Source organism: Panulirus ornatus, chromosome 20, assembly GCF_036320965.1.
Source record: "Panulirus ornatus isolate Po-2019 chromosome 20, ASM3632096v1, whole genome shotgun sequence".
Lineage (NCBI taxonomy): Eukaryota > Metazoa > Arthropoda > Malacostraca > Decapoda > Palinuridae > Panulirus > Panulirus ornatus.
Window position 1 is genome coordinate 49,042,672 of NC_092243.1, and position 26,437 is coordinate 49,069,108.

A 26,437-nucleotide genomic window follows, 5' to 3' on the forward strand; every position below is an offset into this window, starting at 1 on the left:
TGAAATGGTTTGGTCACATGGAGAGAATGAGTGAGGAAAGATTGACCAAGAGGATATATGTGTCGGAGGTGGAGGGAACGAGGAGAAGAGGGAGACCAAACTGGAGGTGGAAAGATGGAGTGAAAAAGATTTTGTGTGATCAGGGCCTGAACATGCAGGAGGGTGAAAGGAGGGCAAAGAATAGAGTGAATTGGATCGATGTGGTATACCGGGGTTGACGTGCTGTCAGTGGATTGAATCAAGGCATGTGTATGGGGGTGGGTTGGGCCATTTCTTTCGTCTGTTTCCCTGCGCTACCTCGCAAACGCGGGAGACAGCAAAAAAAAAAAAGAAAAAAAAAATGTAAAATAGTAATTTGAAAGTGATTATTACAAAAGCTATATTACAGAGGTAAGGACCCAGTGAAAGGCTTTGAGAGTACAAGAAAATAAAGTGACGATCTTTTAAAAAGGTATTAATTGGTACATGGGATAACACCATTTGGAGACTACATCATTAAATTGTAAAATAAAAATCAGTAGCTAAACATATCTGTATAATCTATTTTCTCACCACTAGCCAGAATCATGGGGAAGTGTAAAAGATGTTATTACTATTATCAAATTTTGAATGAGAAAACCTCCATGTGTCAAGCAGTAGTCATCCTAATCTCATAATCAAGAGATCTTACTTACTGTAAATGTATCCTAATATGTACTTCTTGAAATGACAAGGATTTCTAAAATCCTCATTCAATCATTTTAGCTTTATCTACATGACACCTTGTTATACGTTTTACATGCTTCATAACTATCCTCTACATATTCAAAATTTGCGTTCTTTCATGTAAATCCAACACATTTTGATAATAAATTCTATTGCTTAAAAATATCCATATGGCATTATGCTATGCTTCACTCTGAAAATTTCAATTATCTTAAAAACAGAAAGATATTATTGAAATTACTTAATGACAAAACATCTTGAAAAAAGGTCTAACCCTGTTTTTAAGACTTTTTATGTTTACTAGTCAATTTAGAAATATACTCGTACATACATGGAAACTATAAACAAGGTATTTGGAGCTATCAACCATGATCATATAGATTCAAGACCTAGATACCAGTTTCAGAAGGCAGTGCAATTAATATCATTAATAATCTGTGCAAAATCATCTACGGCAGCCAACTGAGTATTGATTCATCAAGTAAAATAACACTTGATAGCGACAGTCTGTAAAATAGATAGACACACAGACATATACACAAATACTCCAGACTAAAATTACTATATAGTCAGCTGGGAAAATGGTTAATACTTGCTCCAACTGACTACTATACATTTCTGCCTTTATGGTTATTTTTCAGTGACACAGCTAAGTTAATGAATGTAAATGCTCCTCACCTGTTAATCTAGATATATATTAGGATATTCAAATAACTGAAACTCAAAAAATCATTGGCCGGTAAATAAATATACAAACAGTGTCTGATCAAATGTAAATATTACACTACATCTGAATTAAAAGATCAAGAATGGCAACACAAGCAAAAGCATGAATCACCATTTTATAATGAATGAAGCTAGTATATACATCTCAGTGATTGATTTACATTTCAGTGCTCTCTGAATTTTATATACATATTGTTATCCCTGGGGATAGGGAAGGAAGAACACTATCCACATAACACCTCCTGCCTGTCACAGAAGGCAACTACATGTGGTAAATGCAGGAGGCTGGAAATCCTCCCTCTGTTTATCACTTTCTAAAAGCAAAATTGAAGAACAAGCCAAGCAAGGCTTCTTCCTTGGCTCAACTGAATGAGCCATAGATTGTGTGAGGGAGCAAAGGTCTTAAGCTCACTGAAAAATGAGTGGAAAGAGAGTTTACTGTCTTTAAGAGCAAAGATGGGTATGTTCGATAGTATAGTAATCCTATTGGTGCTGTATGGATCTTAGATAAAATTGTAAAGCAGAGGGTGAAAGTTTTGGAAATGAAATGTCTAAGGACAATACGTGGTATAGGGAAGGTTCATCAAAAACAAAATCATAGGGCAAGAGAAAGTATGGTATAACAGGAGTGAGAGCTGAAGAGGCTGTGCAGAAATGATGAGGACATATTCAAGGGATGAGTGAGTTGAGGGTGACTAAGAGGGTATATATGTCAAAAGTGGTGGGAACAAGGAAAAGGGGAACCAAGGAGGTGGAAGGATAAAGCAGAAAATGCTGTGAAAGTTTGGGGCTCCAACAAGCAGGAGGGTGTGAAACGTGGAAGGAATTGAGCAAATTAGAGCAATATGGTATGCGAGGGATGACAACATGACAATGAATTGAACTAGAGCACATGAGGCAGTTAGGGGAACCCACGGAAAGTTCTATGTGGGGCTTATTTGTGGATAGGGGGCTGTGGTTTTGGAAAGTTGTACATGAAAGTTATAGAGTGGATGTGAGCAAACAAGGCCATTTCTTTGTCTGTTACTGGCACTGTCCTAATACAAGATATGACAAACACGTATATATATATATATATATATATATATATATATATATATATATATATATATATATATATATATATATATGGACGGAACAAGGGGCTAGGAATCCTTCCCTTCAGTTTTACTTATCCATAAGAAGTAACAGAGATGGGGCCAAGTGAGGAGTTTTTCCTTTAAGGTTTAGTCATCTGTTCTTGAACACTACCTTGCTAACACGGGACATGGCAAGTATGTATGGAGGAAAAAAAAAATATATATATATATATATATATATATATATATATATATATATATATATTTATATATATATATATATTTTATACTTTTTTTATTCTTTATTTATTTATTTTTTTTTGCTTTGTCGCTGTCTCCCGCATTTGCGAGGTAGCGCAAGGAAACAGACGAAAGAAATGGCCCAACCCACCCCCATACACATGTATATACATACGTCCACACACGCAAATATACATACCTACACAGCTTTCCATGGTTTACCCCAGATGCTTCACACACCCTGGTTCAATCCATTGACAGCACGTCGACCCCGGTATACCACAACGTTCCAATTCACTCTATTCCTTGCACGCTTTTCACCCTCCTGCATGTTCAGGCCCTGATCACTCAAAATCTTTTTCGCTCCATCTTTCCACCTCCAATTTGGTCTCCCACTTCTCCTCGTTTCCTCCACCTCTGACACATATATCCTCGTGGTCAATCTTTCCTCACTCATTCTCTCCATGTGACCAAACCATTTCAAAACAACCTCTTCTGCTCTCTCAACCACTCTCTTTTTATTACCACACACTCTCTCATAACCTATTATTACTTACTCGATCAAACCACCTCACACCACATACTGTCCTCACATATTTCATTTCCAACACATTCACCCTCCTCTGCACAACCCTATCCAGAGCCCATTCCTCGCAACCATATAACATTGTTGGAACCACTATTCCTTCAAACATATCCATTTTTGCTCTCTGAGATAATATTCTCGCTTTCCACACATTCTTTAATGCTCCCAGAATCTTCTTCGCTCCTCCCCCCACCATTACCCGATAAGTGGGGCAGTGCTAGGAACAAACAAAGAAATGACTTCTTTCACTCATGTCCACTCTCTAGCTGTCATGTATATTACCCCAAATCCCCCCCCCCCCAACCTTTGTCCCCTTCCCCACCATTACCCGTGTAAGCGAGGCAGGGCTAGGAACAAACAAAGAAACGACCTCTTTCACTCATGTCCACTCTCTAGCTGTCATGTATTTTACCCTAAATACATCCCCCCCCCACCTTTCCAATGTTTCCTTGGCTGCTTCACTTCATATGTCCTGGTTCAGTCCACTGACAGTAATGTGTATACATTTTTCTTTTTTCATTCATATTCGCTATTTCCCACATTAGCGAGTTAGCATCAAGAGTAGATGACCGAGTCCTGCAGTGAATAATCCTCACTTGGCCTCCTTCTTTGTTCCTTCTGTGTGTGTGTGTGTGTGTGTGAGTGAAGGGGCAGGGTTTTACACTAGTGTTGCCATTTCTTAACCTTGCATGCATACACACACACATACACACCTCAATGTGTATGCGTGTGTTTTTCTCAGCATTCACCTGTAAGTGGGAAGGCACCTTGAATGAGGTTGTATCATTTTCAGTGGGCAGAAAGAGGTACAGCCTTTTTTAGAACCTTCCTACCAAAAAGAAGCCCACTTACCCTGATCATATGTAGAGTGCAGCCTTAAAGCTGCAGAGGCCTTAGTAAATGAGGTCATTGGGTTATGTATCTATATAACTATCCAGTTGTGATATGGAGCTCAAGTAAATAGCTTGGGAAGTAATTATTTTCAGTGACAACTAATTTTCACACATCCTATCTTAATAATACTGGGAGATGTGAAACAGTAAGAAAGTTCCTGATAATGAAAACAATTTTCATGGGACAGAACCATGAATAGTACCAACTCTATATTTTCTATAAATGTCATTCACAATGATGTACATATACTGGAACATCATACTTTGTTCTTCTAGTGTAGTATGACTCTTCAGCACATGTAATACAATATCATACACATTAACAAATAAATGAATTCCAATATGGTTAAGCCTCAAAAATGAGCTCAAGCATATGAATATCAAGCTCCTCCTCAAGATGAATATCACTTTCTCTCTTCAAACCTATATGATATATAATCAAACCGATATGATATGTAATCCAACTGCACCAGTGAATGTGATTTCCACTATCACAGTACTGTATTGGATTACTATTATCATACATGAAAAGATTTTAACTTGATACAATATGGCATGAACAAACTATGAAATTCTTATTCAACATGTATTCATGCCCTTACTACATTACATACTCCCTCACTAAAATGTGAGTAATCCAATTAATATACATGGTATATGTATTTCAAAATTAATATTAATTAATAATTCCTTTATCATGCATTCTGTCTCCCATACTATGTAGAGTGTTCCCTACAGGTGAACAGTGGCTAGTCAGAGGGCCGAGTTATGGTGGCAGTGACAGACTGCTTTAAACATTTTAACAGCTTGCAGCATATATATTATCCAACTAGATATAAAGAACACTAAGCAAAGTTAACTCTTTTAAGTTACTTGGTGCACAAAGAGATGAAATGAAATTGCTCTAACATTACTGAAGAATTCTATCTTTTTTCGACACAATGTCATAAAAAAGTGGATATAAGTTCCTCCTGATGAAAGAAGAATCATATTCATTCAAGATGTGGTCAACAAAATATATGATAAGTAAAATCAAATATACTTTTAACTAGTTATGGGTAATTAAAAAAAGCATCTAAAAGAGATAAAACATTCTATGGTAAACATTACTGTACAAGTACCATTTTGTACTCATAAACTAGGGACCTTGTTTGTTTACAAGGATAAGCACATCACATTCATTCATTTTTGTCACCAACTGAGCCCTAACTACTTAAATCGTCATGTTTTATGTGAATGCCACTTTCTGCAAAAAAAAAACCACTTCAGCTAAAGAACTGTTATCTGACACAATATACTGTGAAAGCACTAAATGACTGTGTATAGTGAGATAATCCCACAAGTGAGTATGAAAATACATATAAATATAAATTACTCTACAACTACTAATTAAGACATACTAAAGGTTAGAAGTTTGCTAGAGATTATCTCACTGCCAAGATCATGCTGAATACAGCCAGCAATTAACTAATGGTACTTCAAAAAATAAATCTTCAACTATTCTGTAAGAATGAAAACTTCACAAGAGTAATGGTAATATACTATCTAATCATAAATCCACTAATGTGTCACCAAACAAAGAAATCACATCATGACCTGTCTTCGAGGTGTTAAACAAGGGTAGTAATATCAAAAAGGCTCTGCTATGGCCTACAGTGTGATTTTCATTCATATCACAAATCAGCTGTCACAGCATAAGTATTTCTGTACTTTTTTTACATTATGTAGATAAAAAGGCACAGTATCAAGGTAATGATTCAAATGTACTGTCAGCAACTTCAACAACATGAGTATTATTCAATTTCAGTGAAAATGATTCTGTAATAAAAATATTCTTCAACAGAATATACCTGTAAAACTATGTGAAGTTCTATAATTGAATGAATCTTATTAGACATTAATGGTCACTATAACCTAGTACATGTATTATCTGCAGCAACAGCTGGATCAGGATGAGTGAGCACCATCACAGCATCATGTGTAGAGTGGAAAATGAGCTCAGGAGGTATGATTTTAACAGTTCCACATTCTTCCAGGGTTTCCAACACATTTTCTGCAAAGTACATTTTTTTCATCTTGATGGTATAAATATTTCTCTATAATTTCTACCAATAATTTCTTAAGTAATACTTCTTAAAGAATAAAATCCTGTATGAATATTCTTAAAAAGTCTATTAAAACAAAACACTTATGCTAACTGCTGTATTCAAAATATGTTGACGGAAGCACAATTCTCTCAAAACACTTTAACAACCACACATCATTTAGTCCTTAACAACTTGAATAGCAAATGTGAAACATTCTCTGGGACAGAAGTAAGGCTGCAATAAAATGATAAAAAACAAAAGAAAATAATTACCCAGAGACATATCATTATCCTATCATTTTATTTTGTTCATGCAGAACATAAAGAATCCAGATATCAGAACTCTGGCAATTCAAAAATAATGAAATATCTTTTTAAGACTCTGTTAAGATAAATTTTATTTTATGCATTACTTAGTCACTCTTTTTCAGTTTACAAACATTATGACATTGTTCATATATCTAATATGAGAGACAGACAGAAGGAAACTATACTTTTGTACTGGTGTGATAGCCTAGAAAGCATTTACTCAATATATGATAAGTTTGAGCTTTTTTAGACAAATCCAAAGAGCTGGAATAATCAAGTCTAGAGTGTTTACATTACAAGCATTCTAGATTTCTGAAGGTACACCTGTATTACTCATCCATACTCATGATTGAGTGATATGCAGAATCAGTCTACAAATATATTTCAGTTAACTGGCAATGGGGATGCCATATAGGAAAAAGAATTGGGTTTTGATGAATCAATTCCAGAATAGTATAAACTAAGAAAAAATATATATATATATTATTATGTGATTTATACATATATGTATACCTTGCCTTACTTTTCTGTCCCCGAGTTCCCCTCTATGGGGCTCCCGCAGCACTAAGGAAGTAAGCCACATTATATAAGGGATGGTAGGTCAATAAGTGTGATAGTGATGTGCTTATGTCTGTGTGGGGTGAGCACAATGAACTGAAGAGTAAGCATTCGATGTCTTCAGTGTGGGAGTTGCATCCTGGGCATGGGGAGGTCTTGTGATATGCTGAATTGGTATTTGTAATGTTGGAGAGAAAAGTAATGTCCAAAACAGAAATACTTAAGCATAAAATGCACATGCCCAGGGAATATATTTAAGACTGGATTAAATGACAAATATTTAACAACTGCCATGTTATTACAGTGTGTATATAGTGTGTCAATGTTTTGTTTGCTGGGGAAAGGATGATCTGTAGACATGGATTTCTGAAGTGTGAGGCTGGAGAAATCTTTACAATTCTTCCTAAGAGACTGGTTGGTTGTGAAGAGGTTTTGGAAGACAGTTAAGTGAGAACTTTTGCGATAATAAGAAACTATAATGGAAGGAGGTGAAAAAGGAAAGAGGTGGACGTAAGAGTGGAAAAGTTAATGTGAGAAGTAATGAAGGGGAGTTGCGGAATCAAGAGTATTATGAAGAACTGATGAACAAGGCAGAATGGGAGGCAGCAGTTTTTACATGCATGGGTATGGAGGATGAAAGGAAGAGGATACAAGTGCAAGGGCTTATAGTAAAAAGGGAGGTAAGAAAGGCAATAATGAGGCTGAAGGTAGAAAGACACCTGGAGTGGATGGGATTATGGCTGAAATGCAGAAGTATGGAGGAGAAAATGTAACAGGGAATGCATCTCATATGTAATTTAGCATGGAAACAGAAGGTTGTGCCTGAGAACTGGGTGAAAGCTATTAATTGTTCTTCCTTTCTTCAAAGGAAGAGGTGATAAGGATACATGGAGCAATTATAGGCAAATAAGTTTTCAGGAAAGGAAGGGGATGTGTGAATCAGATTTTTGTGGTAAAGATGACTGTGGAAAAGTATTTAGCAAAAGATAAGAAGTTGTATCCAACTTTTATGGGTCTGAAGAAAGCATATGACAGAGTCGAGTGGAAAGCTATACACTGTGTTAAGGATACATGGGGTAGGGGAACAACTGAGAGATGGTGTAAAAGCCTTCTATTGAGGAGCAAATGTATGTTTAAGAGTGGATGGAGAGTTAAGCGAATGTTTTGGTAAATGTGTAGGTGTGAAACAGGCCTGCATGATGACACTGTGGCTTTTTAATGTATATATGAATGGAAGGATAAAAAAGATGAAAGAAGAACTAGGTAAAAGGGGGGCAGAGATGCAGTGTGGCAGTGAGATATGGTGGCTATTGGCCTGTTTGCAGTTGGTACTGTTTTGTTTGCTGAGAGTGAAGAGGAGTTGCAGAAGGTTGTGTGTTTTATGTGTGTAAGCTTAGGCGACTGAAGGTAAATGCAAGTAAAAGTAAAGTAGTTATGTTTAAAAGGAAACTGAGTATAGATTTTGTAAAACCTATTAAGTGAAAACAGAGAGTGTACTAAACTGTGCTTTGGATATGGAGGGAGAAAGACTAGAAAAATGAGAGAATTTAAGCATTAAGGAGCTGTCCTAAGTAAGTTTGGAGTTAAAGATTGGATTGGAAGGAGGGTTGTTTCATACTTGTCACAAATCCATGATATATATATGGTTTGTCAATGTTGCATTTGCTCAAGGAGGAAGATCTACTGATACAAGTTGATGGTGTAAAGCAGGTGTAAACTTTTCATTTCAACATGGAAGGTGTGGTTGGTTACGAAGTGGTTTGTATGGAATCTAATACAAGGAAAAGAGCACCAAGCAAATTGAGGCGAGATTGCCCTGGAAGTATTTTTGTTTCACTGTGCATGTATAGAATGTATGTGGGCATTCAGCAGCAAGTGACTGTTCTGAGTACTCTATCTTGTGTTGTTGGCAGCTGTTGTAGCTGCTTTTGACAGGATGGATGAAGGCAAGGCATAATATAAGATGAAGTGGATAAATTTATAAATTTTTTTCATACCAGGAACAGATGGACGATGGCCTCATTTACTCGCATCAATACTAAATCTGTCATATGTAATTCATCCAAAACCAGCATCATCCCAAACCAAGCCCTACAAACTATTCCATGGTTTCCCCTGAATAATTCACATGCCATGATTCAGCATAGTTACCACACTGATCCATTTCATTCTGTCCAAGAATACCTCTCACCCTTCAAAATGTTCAAGCCATGATACCCTAAAGCCTACTTCATCCTATCATCTCATCTCCTTCCTGGTCTTCATCTTCCCATTACTCCCGCTTCTGACATGAATATACTCTTTGCCGGTCTTTCTTTGCTCATTGCTTTATGTCCAAGCCATTTTACCACGCTGTGGTCAGCTCTCTCAATCAAACTGCATTAACTACCACAACTTGCTATTACACAGTCATTTCTTTACATGACTGGCCTAACAAGACATGATGACATCAAATATTTAATTTCCAACATGTCTACCCCAGTTTCAAATCCCATTTTCACATCCATAAAACAACAATGGGACTACTATATCTTCAAATATATCCAACATTGCTTGTGGTCAGGGATTTGGACACAAACTGGAATGCTATATCTTGGAATATGAAAAATGGAGCCTATTTGGGATAGATTTGAGCAAGCACTGTAAAGGGTGTCACAGCACCTTGTTGTTAATGACAGGATGCCTGAAGTTTTGAGTTTGTATCCACTTTTTGCATTTGGTTGGTAAGGCTCACTGTGTGGAACTGTGTAATGTACATAATGAAATACCTGTTATGAACTGTAACGTCCTATGTAATATCAACCCACTGGGGTCTGACTATGACCCTCTGTGACCCCTGTAATTCTTTTGCGCTATTGCTCACAGGATGAGCATGGGATGCACAATGAATTTGCCGTGGTTGCCAGCACAAATCAAATCTACTTCTCTCAAGACCTCTTCATTCAATTATATACTCAAATCTTTCCTTTTCATCCCTCTGCTGCACCTATCATGCGGTTTTTGCACAAAATCAATATCAACTGTCTTCTTTCACACACTTTTCCAAACTCTGTTACTAGCTCAAACAAATATTGTTAGTTTTAAAATATTCATTTGCACACATACCACTCCTGAATATTCTCTCTTAAATTTCCATTTCCTACTCAATAAACCAGTCAAGGTTATACAATGAATGTGTCCAGACTTCCCCTGGATTCTCCCTATAGGTATAAGGAAAAGATTCCTCACATAAACTTTTACATGCCACCTAAACTGACACACAAGAATTATCCAGTCATAATAAAGTTGAAGATAAAAAAAGATGGCTTTACTTCATATTCTACCCCTTGAAAAAATTGAGTCAGAATTCATCAAAAACATTTATCTGAGTTTCATGAAAAAATAAAAGACAATAAGTACAACAGCTCCACAACAACACTTGTCTACTCACTCATCTGAATGTTGAAGAGATAAGGGCAACATTAACCAAATATACAAGAAAATAAGCAACTAAATTAAGTGCATATACCATGGTATACATTATATAACCTGATAGCAGAATATATGAAGAATTTCATCAATACCAATAATATGATGGACATATCTCAAGGAATTTATCTTAGCTTTGAAAGAATTGGCCTAACATTTGAGTCTAACTAAAGATTGCTATATGATGAAACTTGACCTTCCACAGATAAAGATTAACACTGAGATAATTCTTAGATAGAAAGCTATATTCTTAAAAAGAAAATCAAACTATTTGATTATGAAAATCACAGCAAAAGAAGTCTGTGACATATCAAGGAGGTGATTTCACAAGTTCTAAAATGACTTCAGAATGCTCAGCTTTTGACTCGTTCACTGAAGCTGTCGTGTAAATGTGACAAATAAATCATATGCCTGGTAGCACCTACTGTCCTAAAACCTTACCTGACGGCTCTTTACACCTGTAAATGCCACATGGGACAACTTCAGGCTTTAAGCCTCTGATTGTGAATAAGTTACAATCTAGATGAAAACTTACAAAACTTTACCACTGGTATCTCTATCACTGGAGTATGATTTAAGTTCTTCACAGTGAAGTGCCATGTATGGAGAATGATGGGGAATGAAAACAAATTCTGTTACATAACAAGAGATACATCTTAACAACCCATCATGAATGTGGTGAACATAGTGCATAACAAAATGTTTCATGTTACATGACAAAGCACACTCTTGAATACTGACTATGAATACTGTTGATTCATCACATCAAGGTGGTTGTAACAGGAAAGCAATGAGTATCTGATCAGCTTTGCATTCATAATGTATATTTCAATCAATGTAAGGTTTTCCAATGTTTAATGTTACAACTAATCAATCAAAGAAATGTTACATATTTGCAGTCCAGAGTTTATTGAAGATGAGTTTCAGAAGATATATTCAACTGGATCTAAGTTAAAGTACCCTAGATCTTTCATTAATAAATCCCTTAAGTTAATAAAGAAATCATTCTATAGAGTTGAACCCAAACCTCCCATTAACACCAAGAATCTTTAAGTTCTCCCTTTTAAAAATAATTTTGCTTTACTTCCCATGTTACTTAAATCCTTTCATGTAAATGTTGCCTTCATCAACAATAATACTATATACAATATCTTAATCAGGAACTCACCAGAAAATTCTCCTAGATGCATATATAAAGTGCCATGGAGAAATTGATGTTTCATGTTGGAAAGACTGGTAAGGATTTTTCTGCTAGACTTAAGCAACATAGATATAGTATAAGAACAGGAAAAGAACCAAATGCCTTGTTTAATCATGTTAAAAACTATGATCATTGTACTGAGTGGAGTAATGCCATCTCAGTTATCAACTCTTACTCCAGTACCACGAGAAATATCATTGAATCTTCTATTATTAAATAAACAAAGAATTATAACCTTAATATCAGTGAAGGTCTATACAAATTGGATAGCTTTTTGTTGATAAAATTCATAAACAATTCACCTTGTCCACATAATAAGTTTATGATGTGCTCATGGTCTATCTTGGACAATCACTTGTTTGCCAAATGGCGTCCTAGCTATGTCTCTTTGTTGTATATCAACTGACATATTTCTTTCTTGTATCTCCCCTGATTATGTGATTATTACATGAAAATGCAATTGGAAACTTATCGTGTTTCATTTTCCCTGTGAACAAACAGGAATATACTTGATCACGCACAAAATTGTGAGCCTTTCCTACATACATGTACATATCAACCTATACATACATATACAGACATAAACATATATATGCATGTAAATATTCATACTTGCTTGCCTCCAATCCATTCCCAGTGCCATCCCATCCCACATGAAACAGCATCGCTTACCTCCACTTCAGCGAGGTAGCAATAGGAAAACACAAAAAAGGCCTTATTCATTCACACAGTCTCTAGCTGTCATGTGTAATGCACTGAAACCACAGCTCCCTATCCACATCCAGGCCCCAAACACATTTCCATGGATTACCCCAGACGTTTCACATGCCCTGGTTCAGTCCAATGACAGCATGTCAACCCCAGTATAATAATGATGATAATAATAATAATAATAATAATAATAATAATAATAATAATAATAATGATTTGGTAAACAGAGAAGAGGTAGTGAAAGCTTTGCGGAAGATGAAAGCCGGCAAGGCAGCAGGTTTGGATGGTATTGCAGTGGAATTTATTAAAAAAGGGGGTGACTGTATTGTTGACTGGTTGGTAAGGTTATTTAATGTATGTATGACTCATGGTGAGGTGCCTGAGGATTGGCGGAATGCGTGCATAGTGCCATTGTACAAAGGCAAAGGGGATAAGAGTGAGTGCTCAAATTACAGAGGTATAAGTTTGTTGAGTATTCCTGGTAAATTATATGGGAGGGTATTGATTGAGAGGGTGAAGGCATGTACAGAGCATCAGATTGGGGAAGAGCAGTGTGGTTTCAGAAGTGGTAGAGGATGTGTGGATCAGGTGTTTGCTTTGAAGAATGTATGTGAGAAATACTTAGAAAAGCAAATGGATTTGTATGTAGCATTTATGGATCTGGAGAAGGCATATGATAGAGTTGATAGAGATGCGCTGTGGAAGGTATTAAGAATATATGGTGTGGGAGGAAAGTTGTTAGAAGCAGTGAAAAGTTTTTATCGAGGATGTAAGGCATGTGTACGTGTAGGAAGAGAGGAAAGTGATTGGTTCTCAGTGAATGTAGGTTTGCGGCAGGGGTGTGTGATGTCTCCAAGGTTGTTTAATTTGTTTATGGATGGGGTTGTTAGGGAGGTAAATGCAAGAGTTTTGGAAAGAGGGGCAAGTATGAAGTCTGTTGGGGATGAGAGAGCTTGGGAAGTGAGTCAGTTGTTGTTCGCTGATGATACAGCGCTGGTGGCTGATTCATGTGAGAAACTGCAGAAGCTGGTGACGGAGTTTGGTAAAGTGTGTGGAAGAAGAAAGTTAAGAGTAAATGTGAATAAGAGCAAGGTTATTAGGTACAGTAGGGTTGAGGGTCAAGTCAATTGGAAGGTGAGTTTGAATGGAGAAAAACTGGAGGAAGTGAAGTGTTTTAGATATCTGGGAGTGGATCTGGCAGCGGATGGAACCATGGAAGCGGAAGTGGATCATAGGGTGGGGGAGGGGGCGAAAATTCTGGGGGCCTTGAAGAATGTGTGGAAGTCGAGAACATTATCTCGGAAAGCAAAAATGGGTATGTTTGAAGGAATAGTGGTTCCAACAATGTTGTATGGTTGCGAGGCGTGGGCTATGGATAGAGTTGTGCGCAGGAGGATGGATGTGCTGGAAATGAGATGTTTGAGGACAATGTGTGGTGTGAGGTGGTTTGATCGAGTGAGTAACGTAAGGGTAAGAGAGGTGTGTGGAAATAAAAAGAGCGTGGTTGAGAGAGCAGAAGAGGGTGTTTTGAAGTGGTTTGGGCACATGGAGAGAATGAGTGAGGAAAGATTGACCAAGAGGATATATGTGTCGGAGGTGGAGGGAACGAGGAGAAGAGGGAGACCAAATTGGAGGTGGAAAGATGGAGTGAAAAAGATTTTGTGTGATCGGGGCCTGAACATGCAGGAGGGTGAAAGGAGGGCAAGGAATAGAGTGAATTGGAGCGATGTGGTATACCGGGGTTGACGTGCTGTCAGTGGATTGAATCAAGGCACGTGAAGCGTCTGGGGTAAACCATGGAAAGCTGTGTAGGTATGTATATTTGCGTGTGTGGACGTATGTATATACATGTGTATGGGGGGGGTTGGGCCATTTCTTTCGTCTGTTTCCTTGCGCTACCTCGCAAACGCGGGAGACAGCGACAAAGTAAAAAAAAAAAAAAAAAAAAAAAAAATAATAATAATAATAATAATAATGTTATTATAATTATTAATTTGTTTAGGGATGGGCTTGTTAGGGAGGTGAATGCAAGAGTTTTGGAGAGAGGTGCAAGTATGCAGTCTGTTGGGATGAGAGGGCATGGGAAGTGAGTCAGTTGATGATACAGCGCTGGTGGTGGATTTGAGTGAGAAACTGCAGAAATTGGTGACAGAGTTTTGGTAAAGAAAGCAGAGAGTAAATGTGAATGAGAGCAAGGTTATTAGGTTCAGTAGGGTTGAGGGACAAGTAAATTGGAAGGTAAGTTTGAACGGAGAAAAACTGGAGGAAGTGATGTGCTTTAGGTATCTGGGAGTGGATATAGCAGCAGATGGAACAGTGGAAGCGGAAGTGAGTCACATGGTGGGGGAGGGGAAGAAGGTTCTGGGAGTGTTGAAAAAATGTGTGGAAGGCGAGAACATAATCTCAGAGAGCAAAAATAGGTATGTTTGAAGGAATAGTGGTTCCAACAATGTTATATAGTTGTGAGGCATGGGCTATAGATAGGGTTGTGCGGAGGAGGGTGGATGTGTTGGAAATGAAATGTTTATAAGGACAATATGTGGTCTGCGGTGGTTTGATCAAGTAAGTAATGAAAGGGTAAGAGAGATGTGAGGTAATAAAAAGAGTGTGGCTGAGAGCAGAAGAGGGTGTACTGAAATGATTGGTCACATGGAGAGAATGAGTGAGGAAAGACTGGCAAAGAGGATATATGTGTCAGAGGTGGAGGGAACGAGGAGAAGTGGGAGACCAAATTGGAGGTGGAAGGATGGAGTGAAAAAGATTTTGAGTGATTGGGGCCTGAACATACAAGAGGGTGAAAGGCGTGCAAGGAATAGAGTGAATTGGAACGATGTGGTATACTGGGGTCAACGTGTTGTCACTGGATTGAACCAGGGCATGTGAAGTGTCTAGCGTAAACCATGGAAACTTTTATGGTGCCTGGATGTGGAAAGGGAGCTGAGGTTTCGGTGAATTACACATGACAGCTAGAGACTGAGTGTGAATGAATGAGGCCTTTGTTGTCTTTTCCTATTGCTATCTTGCACATGGGAAGGAGGGGGCTCCTATTTAATGTGTGACAGGGGGTGGCGGCAGGAATGGATGAAGGCAGCAAGTATGAATATGTACATGTGTATATATGTATATGTGCCTGTGTCGGCATTTATGTATGTACATGTGTATGTGGGTGGGTTGGGCCATTCTTTTGTAAGTTTCCTTGTGGTACCTCGCTAACGTGGGAGACAGCGACTAAGTATAATGAAAAAGAATATAAATAGAAAATAATAATAATAAAAATAATAACAACAATAATTATACCATCATTACTATTATCATCATCATCATTATTCAACCACAGGACTCCTTTTATAAGGCTCCTGCAGTTTCAAGGCTGCACTCTATGCAGTAGCAGGGAAATTATGGTTTCCTTTAGAGCACTAAGGTCCACTACAAAATTGTATGTGTTTCTGTCTGTTGATAATGATATGGCCTCTTTATAGGAGACCTCTCATTTGTGGTTTAACTGTCTGTTGGCAAAGTCTGGTTACATTCCCTAATCATGTGCATATATAAAGTCACACACATAAGTAAGTTCAAAGATGGTACCAAAATTACAAGAGATGAGTTACAGGAGGACTATCGGCTTTAAATAGGGGCCACCTCGGAAGAAAGGAGAGTGAAGGGTGATGTGGCATCTCAAGTAGATCACCAAAAATGTATTCTGAGATGGGTAACTTTTAAGTGAATCATGATGTAACAGTCTTAGTCACTAGCTATTTGTCATGTGGCACAGGGTTTGATCCCGGGCACATGTTGGTGAAATGATTTACGTTGATTCCACATGCTATTACATGTTGGAGATACAGATGGATGACACCTGAGTTACTTGTCTTGATTCAAAATAAAACCTTCCAAGTGTGGTGGTGGGTTACTCCCTAGGTCACAGGTCATCTGACAGATGTGTTCTGAGATGGATAACTTTTAAGCCACCTATGATGATCTTAGTCATAGGCTAACATTCATATGGTGACAGGTTCTATCCTGGCAATATTCTGGTGAAGGGGGATATATCGATTCTACAAGTTACAATGTGTTGGAGATATAAATTCCTCAATATTTTTTGCAAGGGGTAAAAGCTACAAGAATCAGACCATGAAAAGGAACTAGGATAAAACATTAGGCATGACTTATCCTAAGAAAAGCATGTAAGGAGACAAATCATACTGCTGTTAGCACAAAAACTGGCAATAAGCATACAGACAATGAGATGCTCATGGCAATACGTGAGATGTACGTACATTCAACCCAGTATAGAGAAGGTTTTACTGGATAAGTCTTCCAACAGTATGTCGCACACAAAAATCAATTACAAATGTGCCAGATTTAAAAGGGATGAGCTATGGTGAAAGAATAGGAGCCCTTGAGCTACTCAAATTAAAGGAAAGATGGTTAAGGCGGCAAAAATAACAACTGCCAAAAATCCTATATGTCATAATGTTGATGATGTTGACCAATCCTTCAGAACAGACATGTATATCACAACTAGACTCTACAGATCTCCAGTTCAAGACTGCCAAAAAGAGTCAGGAAGGACAAAATATGATAGTCATGGAATAGGTGAGAGGTGGAATGAGCTATCTGGAGAAAGAGACATTCCTCAAAGTAATGAGAAATTTAGAAGCTTATCTATCATGAACATTAGATTGTGTTGGAGCATTAAGAATATAAAGCCCTAAATCTGCTTTCAAACATGTTGCCACAAAGTAAAGGAGAAAGCTACAGGGAGATGACAGCAGCTACAGACTTGCCCACATGAGAAGAATGGAAGAAAAGAGAAAACATGATTACAGCTTAAACTTTTTATTCAGTATCATGGTTTAGCAGCTTTTTGAAACACGAAGGATACAATCATATAGAGGGCACTGTGGAATGGCTACCAGACTGCAGCTGCAACTTTCTTCAAAACATGTGGATAATGGAGAGAGCAAAATGAGGAATAGGAAACCATAGGATGATATAAGTGGGGAATCATTTGTATCTAAAGGAAAATATGAGAAAACATGACTGGGAAAGGTTAGCTGTACTAGATATAGAAAAAGACTGAGGGGAAGGGAAATTTGGAGGAACACAGTAAGAGAAAACATTTGTGAAAAGGGAGACTTGGGAAGATTACTGCTAGGGTCTGCAGATGAGGTTCTGCCTAAACTACCTTACTCTGCAGTGGGAAAATGAATTGAGGATACAGCTACATAGTAAATAATTAGACAAAACAATATGACATACCTGAAAGTGCTGCTAGACACAGTGTGATTCCTGCCTCCTTATACTCTTTATGAAGCTGAGCAAGAAGATTACCACCACTTGAATCTGTATAGCTGACACCACTCATCTCAATCACTAGCCACTGTACTTCCTGCAGAATAATTCATAACATAATTTAGAAAACATTCCTAATTACCAAAAATTTTATTTTGCAATTAAAACCTTATAGTGCAGCTTTCATGTACCTATTCTCAGTACTCCATAGTATCATCTAATCACTAGGTAAATTCAGACTTTTTCTAACAACTCTCATCAATGTTCATGTATTGGCTAGAATAGAGAAATAAAGGCAGGGAGGTATCTGGAAGGCAATTTCATGCTTCTGTATTATCAAAGATTACATGAAATGCCACTGATATTCTGCTCAGTTTCAAGTGAAATGTTAACAATTCCAAAATAAGGGTAGAGAATATTCATTTCAAAGTCAGATCACTTGTAATATGAAGAGGTTGCATGAAAAAACAAAATAGGCAAGGCAGTTTATGTTAGCTGAAACAGTGACTGTAATCTCTTCTTTGATTTCAGTGGTACTATTCAACTTTAAGTCCAATAATTTGTCCAAATTCCTGGAACTTTAACTCCCATGTGATGAATATCAGATATAAAAAATATCAGATGTAAAAAGTGTTAACTTCAAATAACACAATCTGCTTATTCTTCTTCCTTTTCCTTACAAAGTTCCATTTCACAAATGTAAATTTCATGCCACCTCAAGCAATCTACTGTGCTCGTGATCCGTTATATATCAAATACAATAATTCCATAGTTTGTGTTAAACTACTCCAATGAATAACTTTTTTCAACAAATACCACTTACTCTATCATCTTCCTCAACACTTTTCCAAAAATGATATTCAAATAAAATATTGATCTGTAAATCGTAAAAGTTTTATCTTTTTTTTTTTTAAAGTAGTGTATGATGCAATAAAAAAATTTGCAGAAGTAAGAATGATGCAAAAAAGGATGCATTTATCATTCAAAAACTAATATGCTTATGAAATTAGTCCTTTTGCTAAATTCATATAAAAGATATGGGAAGACAAATTCAAGAACTTAAACAGAATTCATGCTTAAACACTTAACCACAATATATATATATTTTTTTATATTTATTTTGCTTTGTCGCTGTCTCCCGCATTAGCGAGGTAGTGCAAGGAAACAGACGAAAGAATGGCCCAACCCACCCACATACACATGTAAATACATACACGTCCACACAAGCAAATATACATACCTATACATCTCAATGTATACATATATATACACACACAGACATATACATATATACACATGTACATAATTCATACTGTCTGCCTTTATTCATTCCCATTGCCACCCTGCCATACATGAAATAACAAACCCCTCCCCCCTCATATGCACGAGGTAGCGCTAGGAAAAGACAACAAAGGCCACATTCGTTCACACTCAGTCTCTAGCTGTCATGTAATAATGCACCGAAACCACAGCTCCCTTTCCACATCCAGGACCCACAGAACTTTCCATGGTTTATCCAAGACGCTTCACATGCCCTGGTTCAATCCATTGACAGCACGTTGACCCCAGTATACCACATCGTTCCAATTCACTCTATTCCTTGCACGCCTTTCGCCCTCCTGCATGTTCTGGTCCCGATCACTCAAAATCCTTTTCACTTCATCCTTCCACCTCCAGTTTGGTCTCACTTCTCATTCCCTCCACCTCTGACACATATATCCTCTTGGTCAATCTTTCCTCACTCATTCTCTCCATGTGACCAAACCATTTCAAAACACCCTCTTCTGCTCTCTCAAGCACACTCTTTTTATTACCACACATCTCTCTTAACCTATTATTACTTACTTGATCAAACCACCTCACACCACATACTGTCCTCAAACATCTCATTTCCAGCACATCCACCCTCCTGCGCACAACTCTATCCATAGCCCATGCTTCGCAACCGTATAACATTGTTGGAACCACTATTCCTTCAAACATACCCACTTTTGCTTTCTGAGATAATGTTCTTGACTTCCACACATTCTTCAAGGCCCCCAGAATTTTCGCCCCCTCCCCCAACCTATGATCCACTTCCGCTTCCATGGTTCCATCCGCTGCCAGATCCACTCCCAGATATCTAAAACACTTCACTTCCTCCAGTTTTTCTCCATTCAAACTCACCTCCCAATTGACTTGACCCTCAACCCTACTGTACCTAATATCCTTGCTCTTATTCACATTTACTCTTAACTTTCTTCTTCCACACACTTTTCCAAACTCAGTCACCAGCTTCTGCAGTTTCTCACATGAATCAGCCACCAGCGCTGTATCATCAGCGAACAACAACTGACTCACTTCCCAAGCTCTCTCATCCCCAACAGACTTCATACTTGCCCCTCTTTCCAAAACTCTTGCATTTACCTCCCTAACAACCCCATCCATAAACAAATTAAACAACCATGGAGACATCACACATCCCTGCCGCAAACCTACATTCACTGTGAACCAATCACTTTCCTCTCTTCCTACACGCACACATGCCTTACATCCTCGATAAAAACTTTTCACTGCTTCTAACAACTTTCCTCCCACACCATATATTCTTAATACCTTCCACAGAGCATCTCTATCAACGACATCATATGCCTTCACCAGATCCATAAATGCTACATACAAATCCATTTGCTTTTCTAAGTATTTCTCACATACATTCTTCAAAGCAAACACCTGATCCACACATCCTCTACCACTTCTGAAACCACACTGCTCTTCCCCAATCTGATGCTCTGTACATGCCTTCACCCTCTCAATCAATACCCTCCCATATAATTTACCAGGAATACTCAACAAACTTATACCTCTGTAATTTGAGCACTCACTCTTATCCCCTTTGCCTTTGTACAATGGCACTATGCACGCATTCCGCCAATCCTCAGGCACCTCACCATGAGTCATACATACATTAAATAACCTTACCAACCAGTCAACAATACAGTCACCCCCTTTTTTAATAAATTCCACTGCAATACCATCCAAACCTGCTGCCTTGCCGGCTTTCATCTTCCGCAAAGCTTTCACTACCTCTTCTCTGTTTACCAAATCATTTTCCCTAACCCTCTCACTTTGCACACCACCTCGACCAAAACACCCTATATCTGCCACTCTATCATCAAACACATTCAACAAACCTTCAAAATACTCACTCCATCTCCTTCTCACATCACCACTACTTATCACCTCCCCATTTGCGCCCTTCACTGAAGTTCCCATTTGCTCCCTTGTCTTACGCACTTTATTTACCTCCTTCCAGAACATCTTTTTATTCTCCCTAAAATTTAATGAAATTTAAAATTTAAAATTTAATATATATATATATTTTTTTTTTTTTTTATACTTTGTCGCTGTCTCCCGCGTTTGCGAGGTAGCGCAAGGAAACAGACGAAAGAAATGGCCCAACCCCCCCCCATACACATGTATATACATACGTCCACACACGCAAATATACATACCTACACAGCTTTCCATGGTTTTCCCCAGACGCTTCACATGCCTTGATTCAATCCACTGATAGCACGTCAACCCCGGTATACCACATCGCTCCAATTCACTCTATTCCTTGCCCTCCTTTCACCCTCCTGCATGTTCAGGCCCCGATCACACAAAATCTTTTTCACTCCATCTTTCCACCTCCAATTTGGTCTCCCTCTTCTCCTCGTTCCCTCCACCTCCGACACATATATCCTCTTGGTCAATCTTTCCTCACTCATTCTCTCCATGTGCCCAAACCACTTCAAAACACCCTCCTCTGCTCTCTCAACCACGCTCTTTTTATTTCCACACATCTCTCTTACCCTTACGTTACTCACTCGATCAAACCACCTCACACCACACATTGTCCTCAAACATCTCATTTCCAGCACATCCATCCTGCTGCGCACAACTCTATCCATAGCCCACGCCTCGCAACCATACAACATTGTTGGAACCACTATTCCTTCAAACATACCCATTTTTGCTTTCCGAGATAATGTTCTTGACTTCCACACATTCTTCAAGGCCCCCAGAATTTTCGCCCCCTCCCCCACCCTATGATCCACTTCCGCTTCCATGGTTCCATCCGCTGCCAGATCCACTCCCAGATATCTAAAACACTTCACTTCCTCCAGTTTTTCTCCATTCAAACTCACCTCCCAATTGACTTGACCCTCAACCCTACTGTACCTAATATCCTTGCTCTTATTCACATTTACTCTTAACTTTCTTCTTCCACACACTTTACCAAACTCAGTCACCAGCTTCTGCAGTTTCTCACATGAATCAGCCACCAGCGCTGTATCATCAGCGAACAACAACTGACTCACTTCCCAAGCTCTCTCTTCCCCAACAGACTTCATACTTGCCCCTCTTTCCAAAACTCTTGCATTTACCTCCCTAACAACCCCATCCATAAACAAATTAAACAACCATGGAGACATCACACACCCCTGCCGCAAACCTACATTCACTGAGAACCAATCACTTTCCTCTCTTCCTACACGTACACATGCCTTACATCCTCGATAAAAACTTTTCACTGCTTCTAACAACTTTCCTCCCACACCATATATTCTTAATACCTTCCACAGAGCATCTCTATCAACTCTATCATATGCCTTCTCCAGATCCATAAATACTACATACAAATCCATTTGCTTTTCTAAGTATTTCTCACATACATTCTTCAAAGCAAACACCTGATCCACACATAACTCTACCACTTCTGAAACCACACTGCTCTTCCCCAATCTGATGCTCTGTACATGCCTTCACCCTCTCAATCAATACCCTCCCATATAATTTACCAGAATACTCAACAAACTTATACCTCTGTAATTTGAGCACTCACTCTTATCCCCTTTGCCTTTGTACAATGGCACTATGCACGCATTCCGCCAATCCTCAGGCACCTCACCATGAGTCATACATACATTAAATAACCTTACCAACCAGTCAACAATACAGTCACCCCCTTTTTTAATAAATTCCACTGCAATACCATCCAAACCTGCTGCCTTGCCGGCTTTCATCTTCCGCAAAGCTTTCACTACCTCTTCTCTGTTTACCAAATCATTTTCCCTAACCCTCTCACTTTGCACACCACCTCGACCAAAACACCCTATATCTGCCACTCTATCATCAAACACATTCAACAAACCTTCAAAATACTCACTCCATCTCCTTCTCACATCACCACTACTTGTTATCACCTCCCCATTTGCGCCCTTCACTGAAGTTCCCATTTGCTCCCTTGTCTTACGCACTTTATTTACCTCCTTCCAGAACATCTTTTTATTCTCCCTAAAATTTAATGATACTCTCTCACCCCAACTCTCATTTGCCCTTTTTTTCACCTCTTGCACCTTTCTCTTGACCTCCTGTCTCTTATATATATATATATATATATATATATATATATATATATTCTTTTTTTTTTATTATACTTTGTCGCTGTCTCCCGCGTTTGCGAGGTAGCGCAATGAAACAGACGAAAGAAATGGCCCAACCCCCCCCATACACATGTATATACATACGTCCACACACGCAAATATACATACCTACACAGCTTTTCATGGTTTTCCCCAGACGCTTCACATGCCTTGATTCAATCCACTGACAACACGTCAACCCCGGTATACCACATCACTCCAATTCACTCTATTCCTTGCCCTCCTTTCACCCTCCTGCATGTTCAGGCCCCGATCACACAAAATCTTTTTCACTCCATCTCTCCACCTCCAATTTGGTCTCCCTCTTCTCCTCGTTCCCTCAACCTCCGACACATATATCCTCTTGGTCAATCTTTCCTCACTCATTCTCTCCATGTGACCAAACCATTTCAAAACACCCTCTTCTGCTCTCTCAACCATGCTCTTTTTATTTCCACACATCTCTCTTACCCTTACGTTACTTACTCGATCAAACCACCTCACACCACACATTGCCCTCAAACATCTCATTTCCAGCACATCCATCCTCCTGCGCACAACTCTATCCATAGTCCACGCCTCGCAACCATACAACATTGTTGGAACCACTATTCCTTCAAACATACCCATTTTTGCTTTCCGAGATAATGTTCTCGACTTCCACACATTCTTCAAGGCTCCCAGAATTTTCGCCCCCTCCCCCACCCTATGATCCACTTCCGCTTCCATGGTTCCATCCGCTGCCAGATCCACTCCCAGATATCTAAAACACTTCACTTCCTCCAGTTTTTCTCCATTCAAACTCACCTCCCAATTGAATTGACCCTCAACCCTACTGTACCTAATAACCTTGCTCTTATTCACATTTACTCTTAACTTTCTTCTTTCACACACTTTACCAAACTCAGTCACCAGCTTCTGCAGTTTCTCACATGAATCAGCCACCAGCGCTGTATCATCAGCGAACAACAACTGACTCACTTCCCAAGCTCTCTCATCCCCAACAGACTTCATACTTGCCCCTCTTTCCAAAACTCTTGCATTCACCTCCCTAACAACCCCATCCATAAACAAATTAAACAACCATGGAGACATCACACACCCCTGCCGCAAACCTACATTCACTGAGAACCAATCACTTTCCTCTCTTCCTACACGTACACATGCCTTACATCCTCGATAAAAACTTTTCACTGCTTCTAACAACTTGCCTCCCACACCATATATTCTTAATACCTTCCACAGAGCATCTCTATCAACTCTATCATATGCCTTCTCCAGATCCATAAATGCTACATACAAATCCATTTGCTTTTCTAAGTATTTCTCACATACATTCTTCAAAGCAAACACCTGATCCACACATCCTCTACCACTTCTGAAACCACATATGTATTACAATGTAATCATGCATGTATGTATTAGGTTCTAAAGACTAGAGCTGTATTTCAAATGGCATCCCCAAGCCCCTCAAAATGGTTACTCATATATTCTTGCTACAACTAATGACCCTGAATCACCTCTTTATTCTCCCTCTGAGTTTGACAAAGTTCAGGAATGTGAAATATATATGCAGAGAACACCCTGAAAGTAAAGAATATACATCACAGTGCATACATATTTCTTTAGGGGCACTAAAGTGTTCTGAGGAAATTCAGTTTGTTTAAGGTCTTAGTGTATATGTATTTCTGGTGTTCATGCAGAAAATTGTGGCTGACAGTTTATACATGTTATCTATCTGCAAATAAAGCACACTAAAGTAACACATCAAATTGAGCTTATGTAGCATGAGTATGATTTACCAGAGAATATTGCACAAGCAAAGTTAAAGTTGGGCTTTGTGTTTATGTCTGTGGTGTTGGTAATTAAAATCATGTATATGCATTGTACATGATGCCCCATATTGTTTGAGCTTTACTGAGTAGGAATGGATGACAATTTAGGGTGACAGGAGGGTGTAGGTTGTCCTTAAGTCTGTCAAATTGAAAGGGCGATGAATGACTTTTTCGGTGATACAGACAATCTTTCTTTTTGTGAGCCAGTGTTCTAAAAAAGCGAAATAGTGATGTATTATTGTTGTTTCTTAAGAAGTGATAGGATGCCATGATGTGACTGTGAGGTCATCTGCAAAACTGAGGATTTCCATGCTGAGATCTACAGGAGGTAAAGTTAAGTCACACAGTCAGTGACAGAAAAAGTTTGGAAAAAAAGTTTCTCCTTGGGAATTCCCTTGTACAGCTTGAGGATTTTAGGAAAACCTTTGTGAGAGACTGTGGTTTAGTGGCCAGCTATGAAGCTAGATAATATATTAAAAAAGTGAGAAATAACAACTTTAATATTCTCTTAACCCTCTCACTGCAGTTATGCACAGTTATGTGAGGACAAATCAATCCCCATTCATCACAGGAGTGCACCTATGCCACAGACTTCAAAAAGTTTTCTAAAATTCTACACTTGCACCCCCTTGACACCCACCACAGTAATGAATGGCCAGGGTTGTCCAGCAAGTGCTCCCAACTTGGTGTAATGAATTAAATCCAGATGCAGCTGAGCTGTATGCCACCCATACAGGGGTGTTTACCTCCCATAGCACAGAATGGCCATAATTGTCCAGTATGTGTTGCAACCTTCTGGAGTGGTAAATTACATCCTGATGCATCTGAGTTGCATACATGATATCTTAAAGTAATCAATGATTAGATATGAAAATTTTAAGGTCTTTTCATACCAGAAAAGTAATCAATTATTTAAACTGAACTCTCATTTTCTATGGGAACCAACAGTTCAACAATATGCTGCAACAGAAGGGTTAAATGCCTGACAATATATATACTGAACAGTTCTTGAAAATTCATAAGAACCAGAAAAGAAGAGGCAACTAGAACTAACTAAATATGAGAAAAGTGAAAAAAAAAGAAAGAATACGTCTATGGAAATAAATAACAGAAAAATGTATCTAACTGGAGCTAAATGCAGGAACAGTGAACACAATGCATTGAAATGTTCAAGAATCTGAGTTATAGGAAAGAAAGGTTAAGAAACTGGGCCCAGCAAGTTTGAAAATTCCTACTGGTATGCAAAACTAGGTACATCCAAGTAAGTAGGTGATTAGAGTACTTGCAGGCAAAGG

General features: G+C 38.5%; 1 protein-coding gene across 1 annotated transcript in view; it reads right to left on the reverse strand.

The window, feature by feature from the left end:
- Window positions 1–54: 54 nt before the first annotated feature.
- Window positions 55–26,437, reverse strand: part of LOC139755991 (prestin-like) — a 184,834-nt gene continuing 158,451 nt past the window's right edge. The window contains 2 exon segments of the mRNA XM_071674906.1: window positions 55–6,282; window positions 17,825–17,954. Coding sequence (XP_071531007.1) covers window positions 6,137–6,282; window positions 17,825–17,954 — 276 coding nt within the window. The 3' untranslated portion in view covers window positions 55–6,136.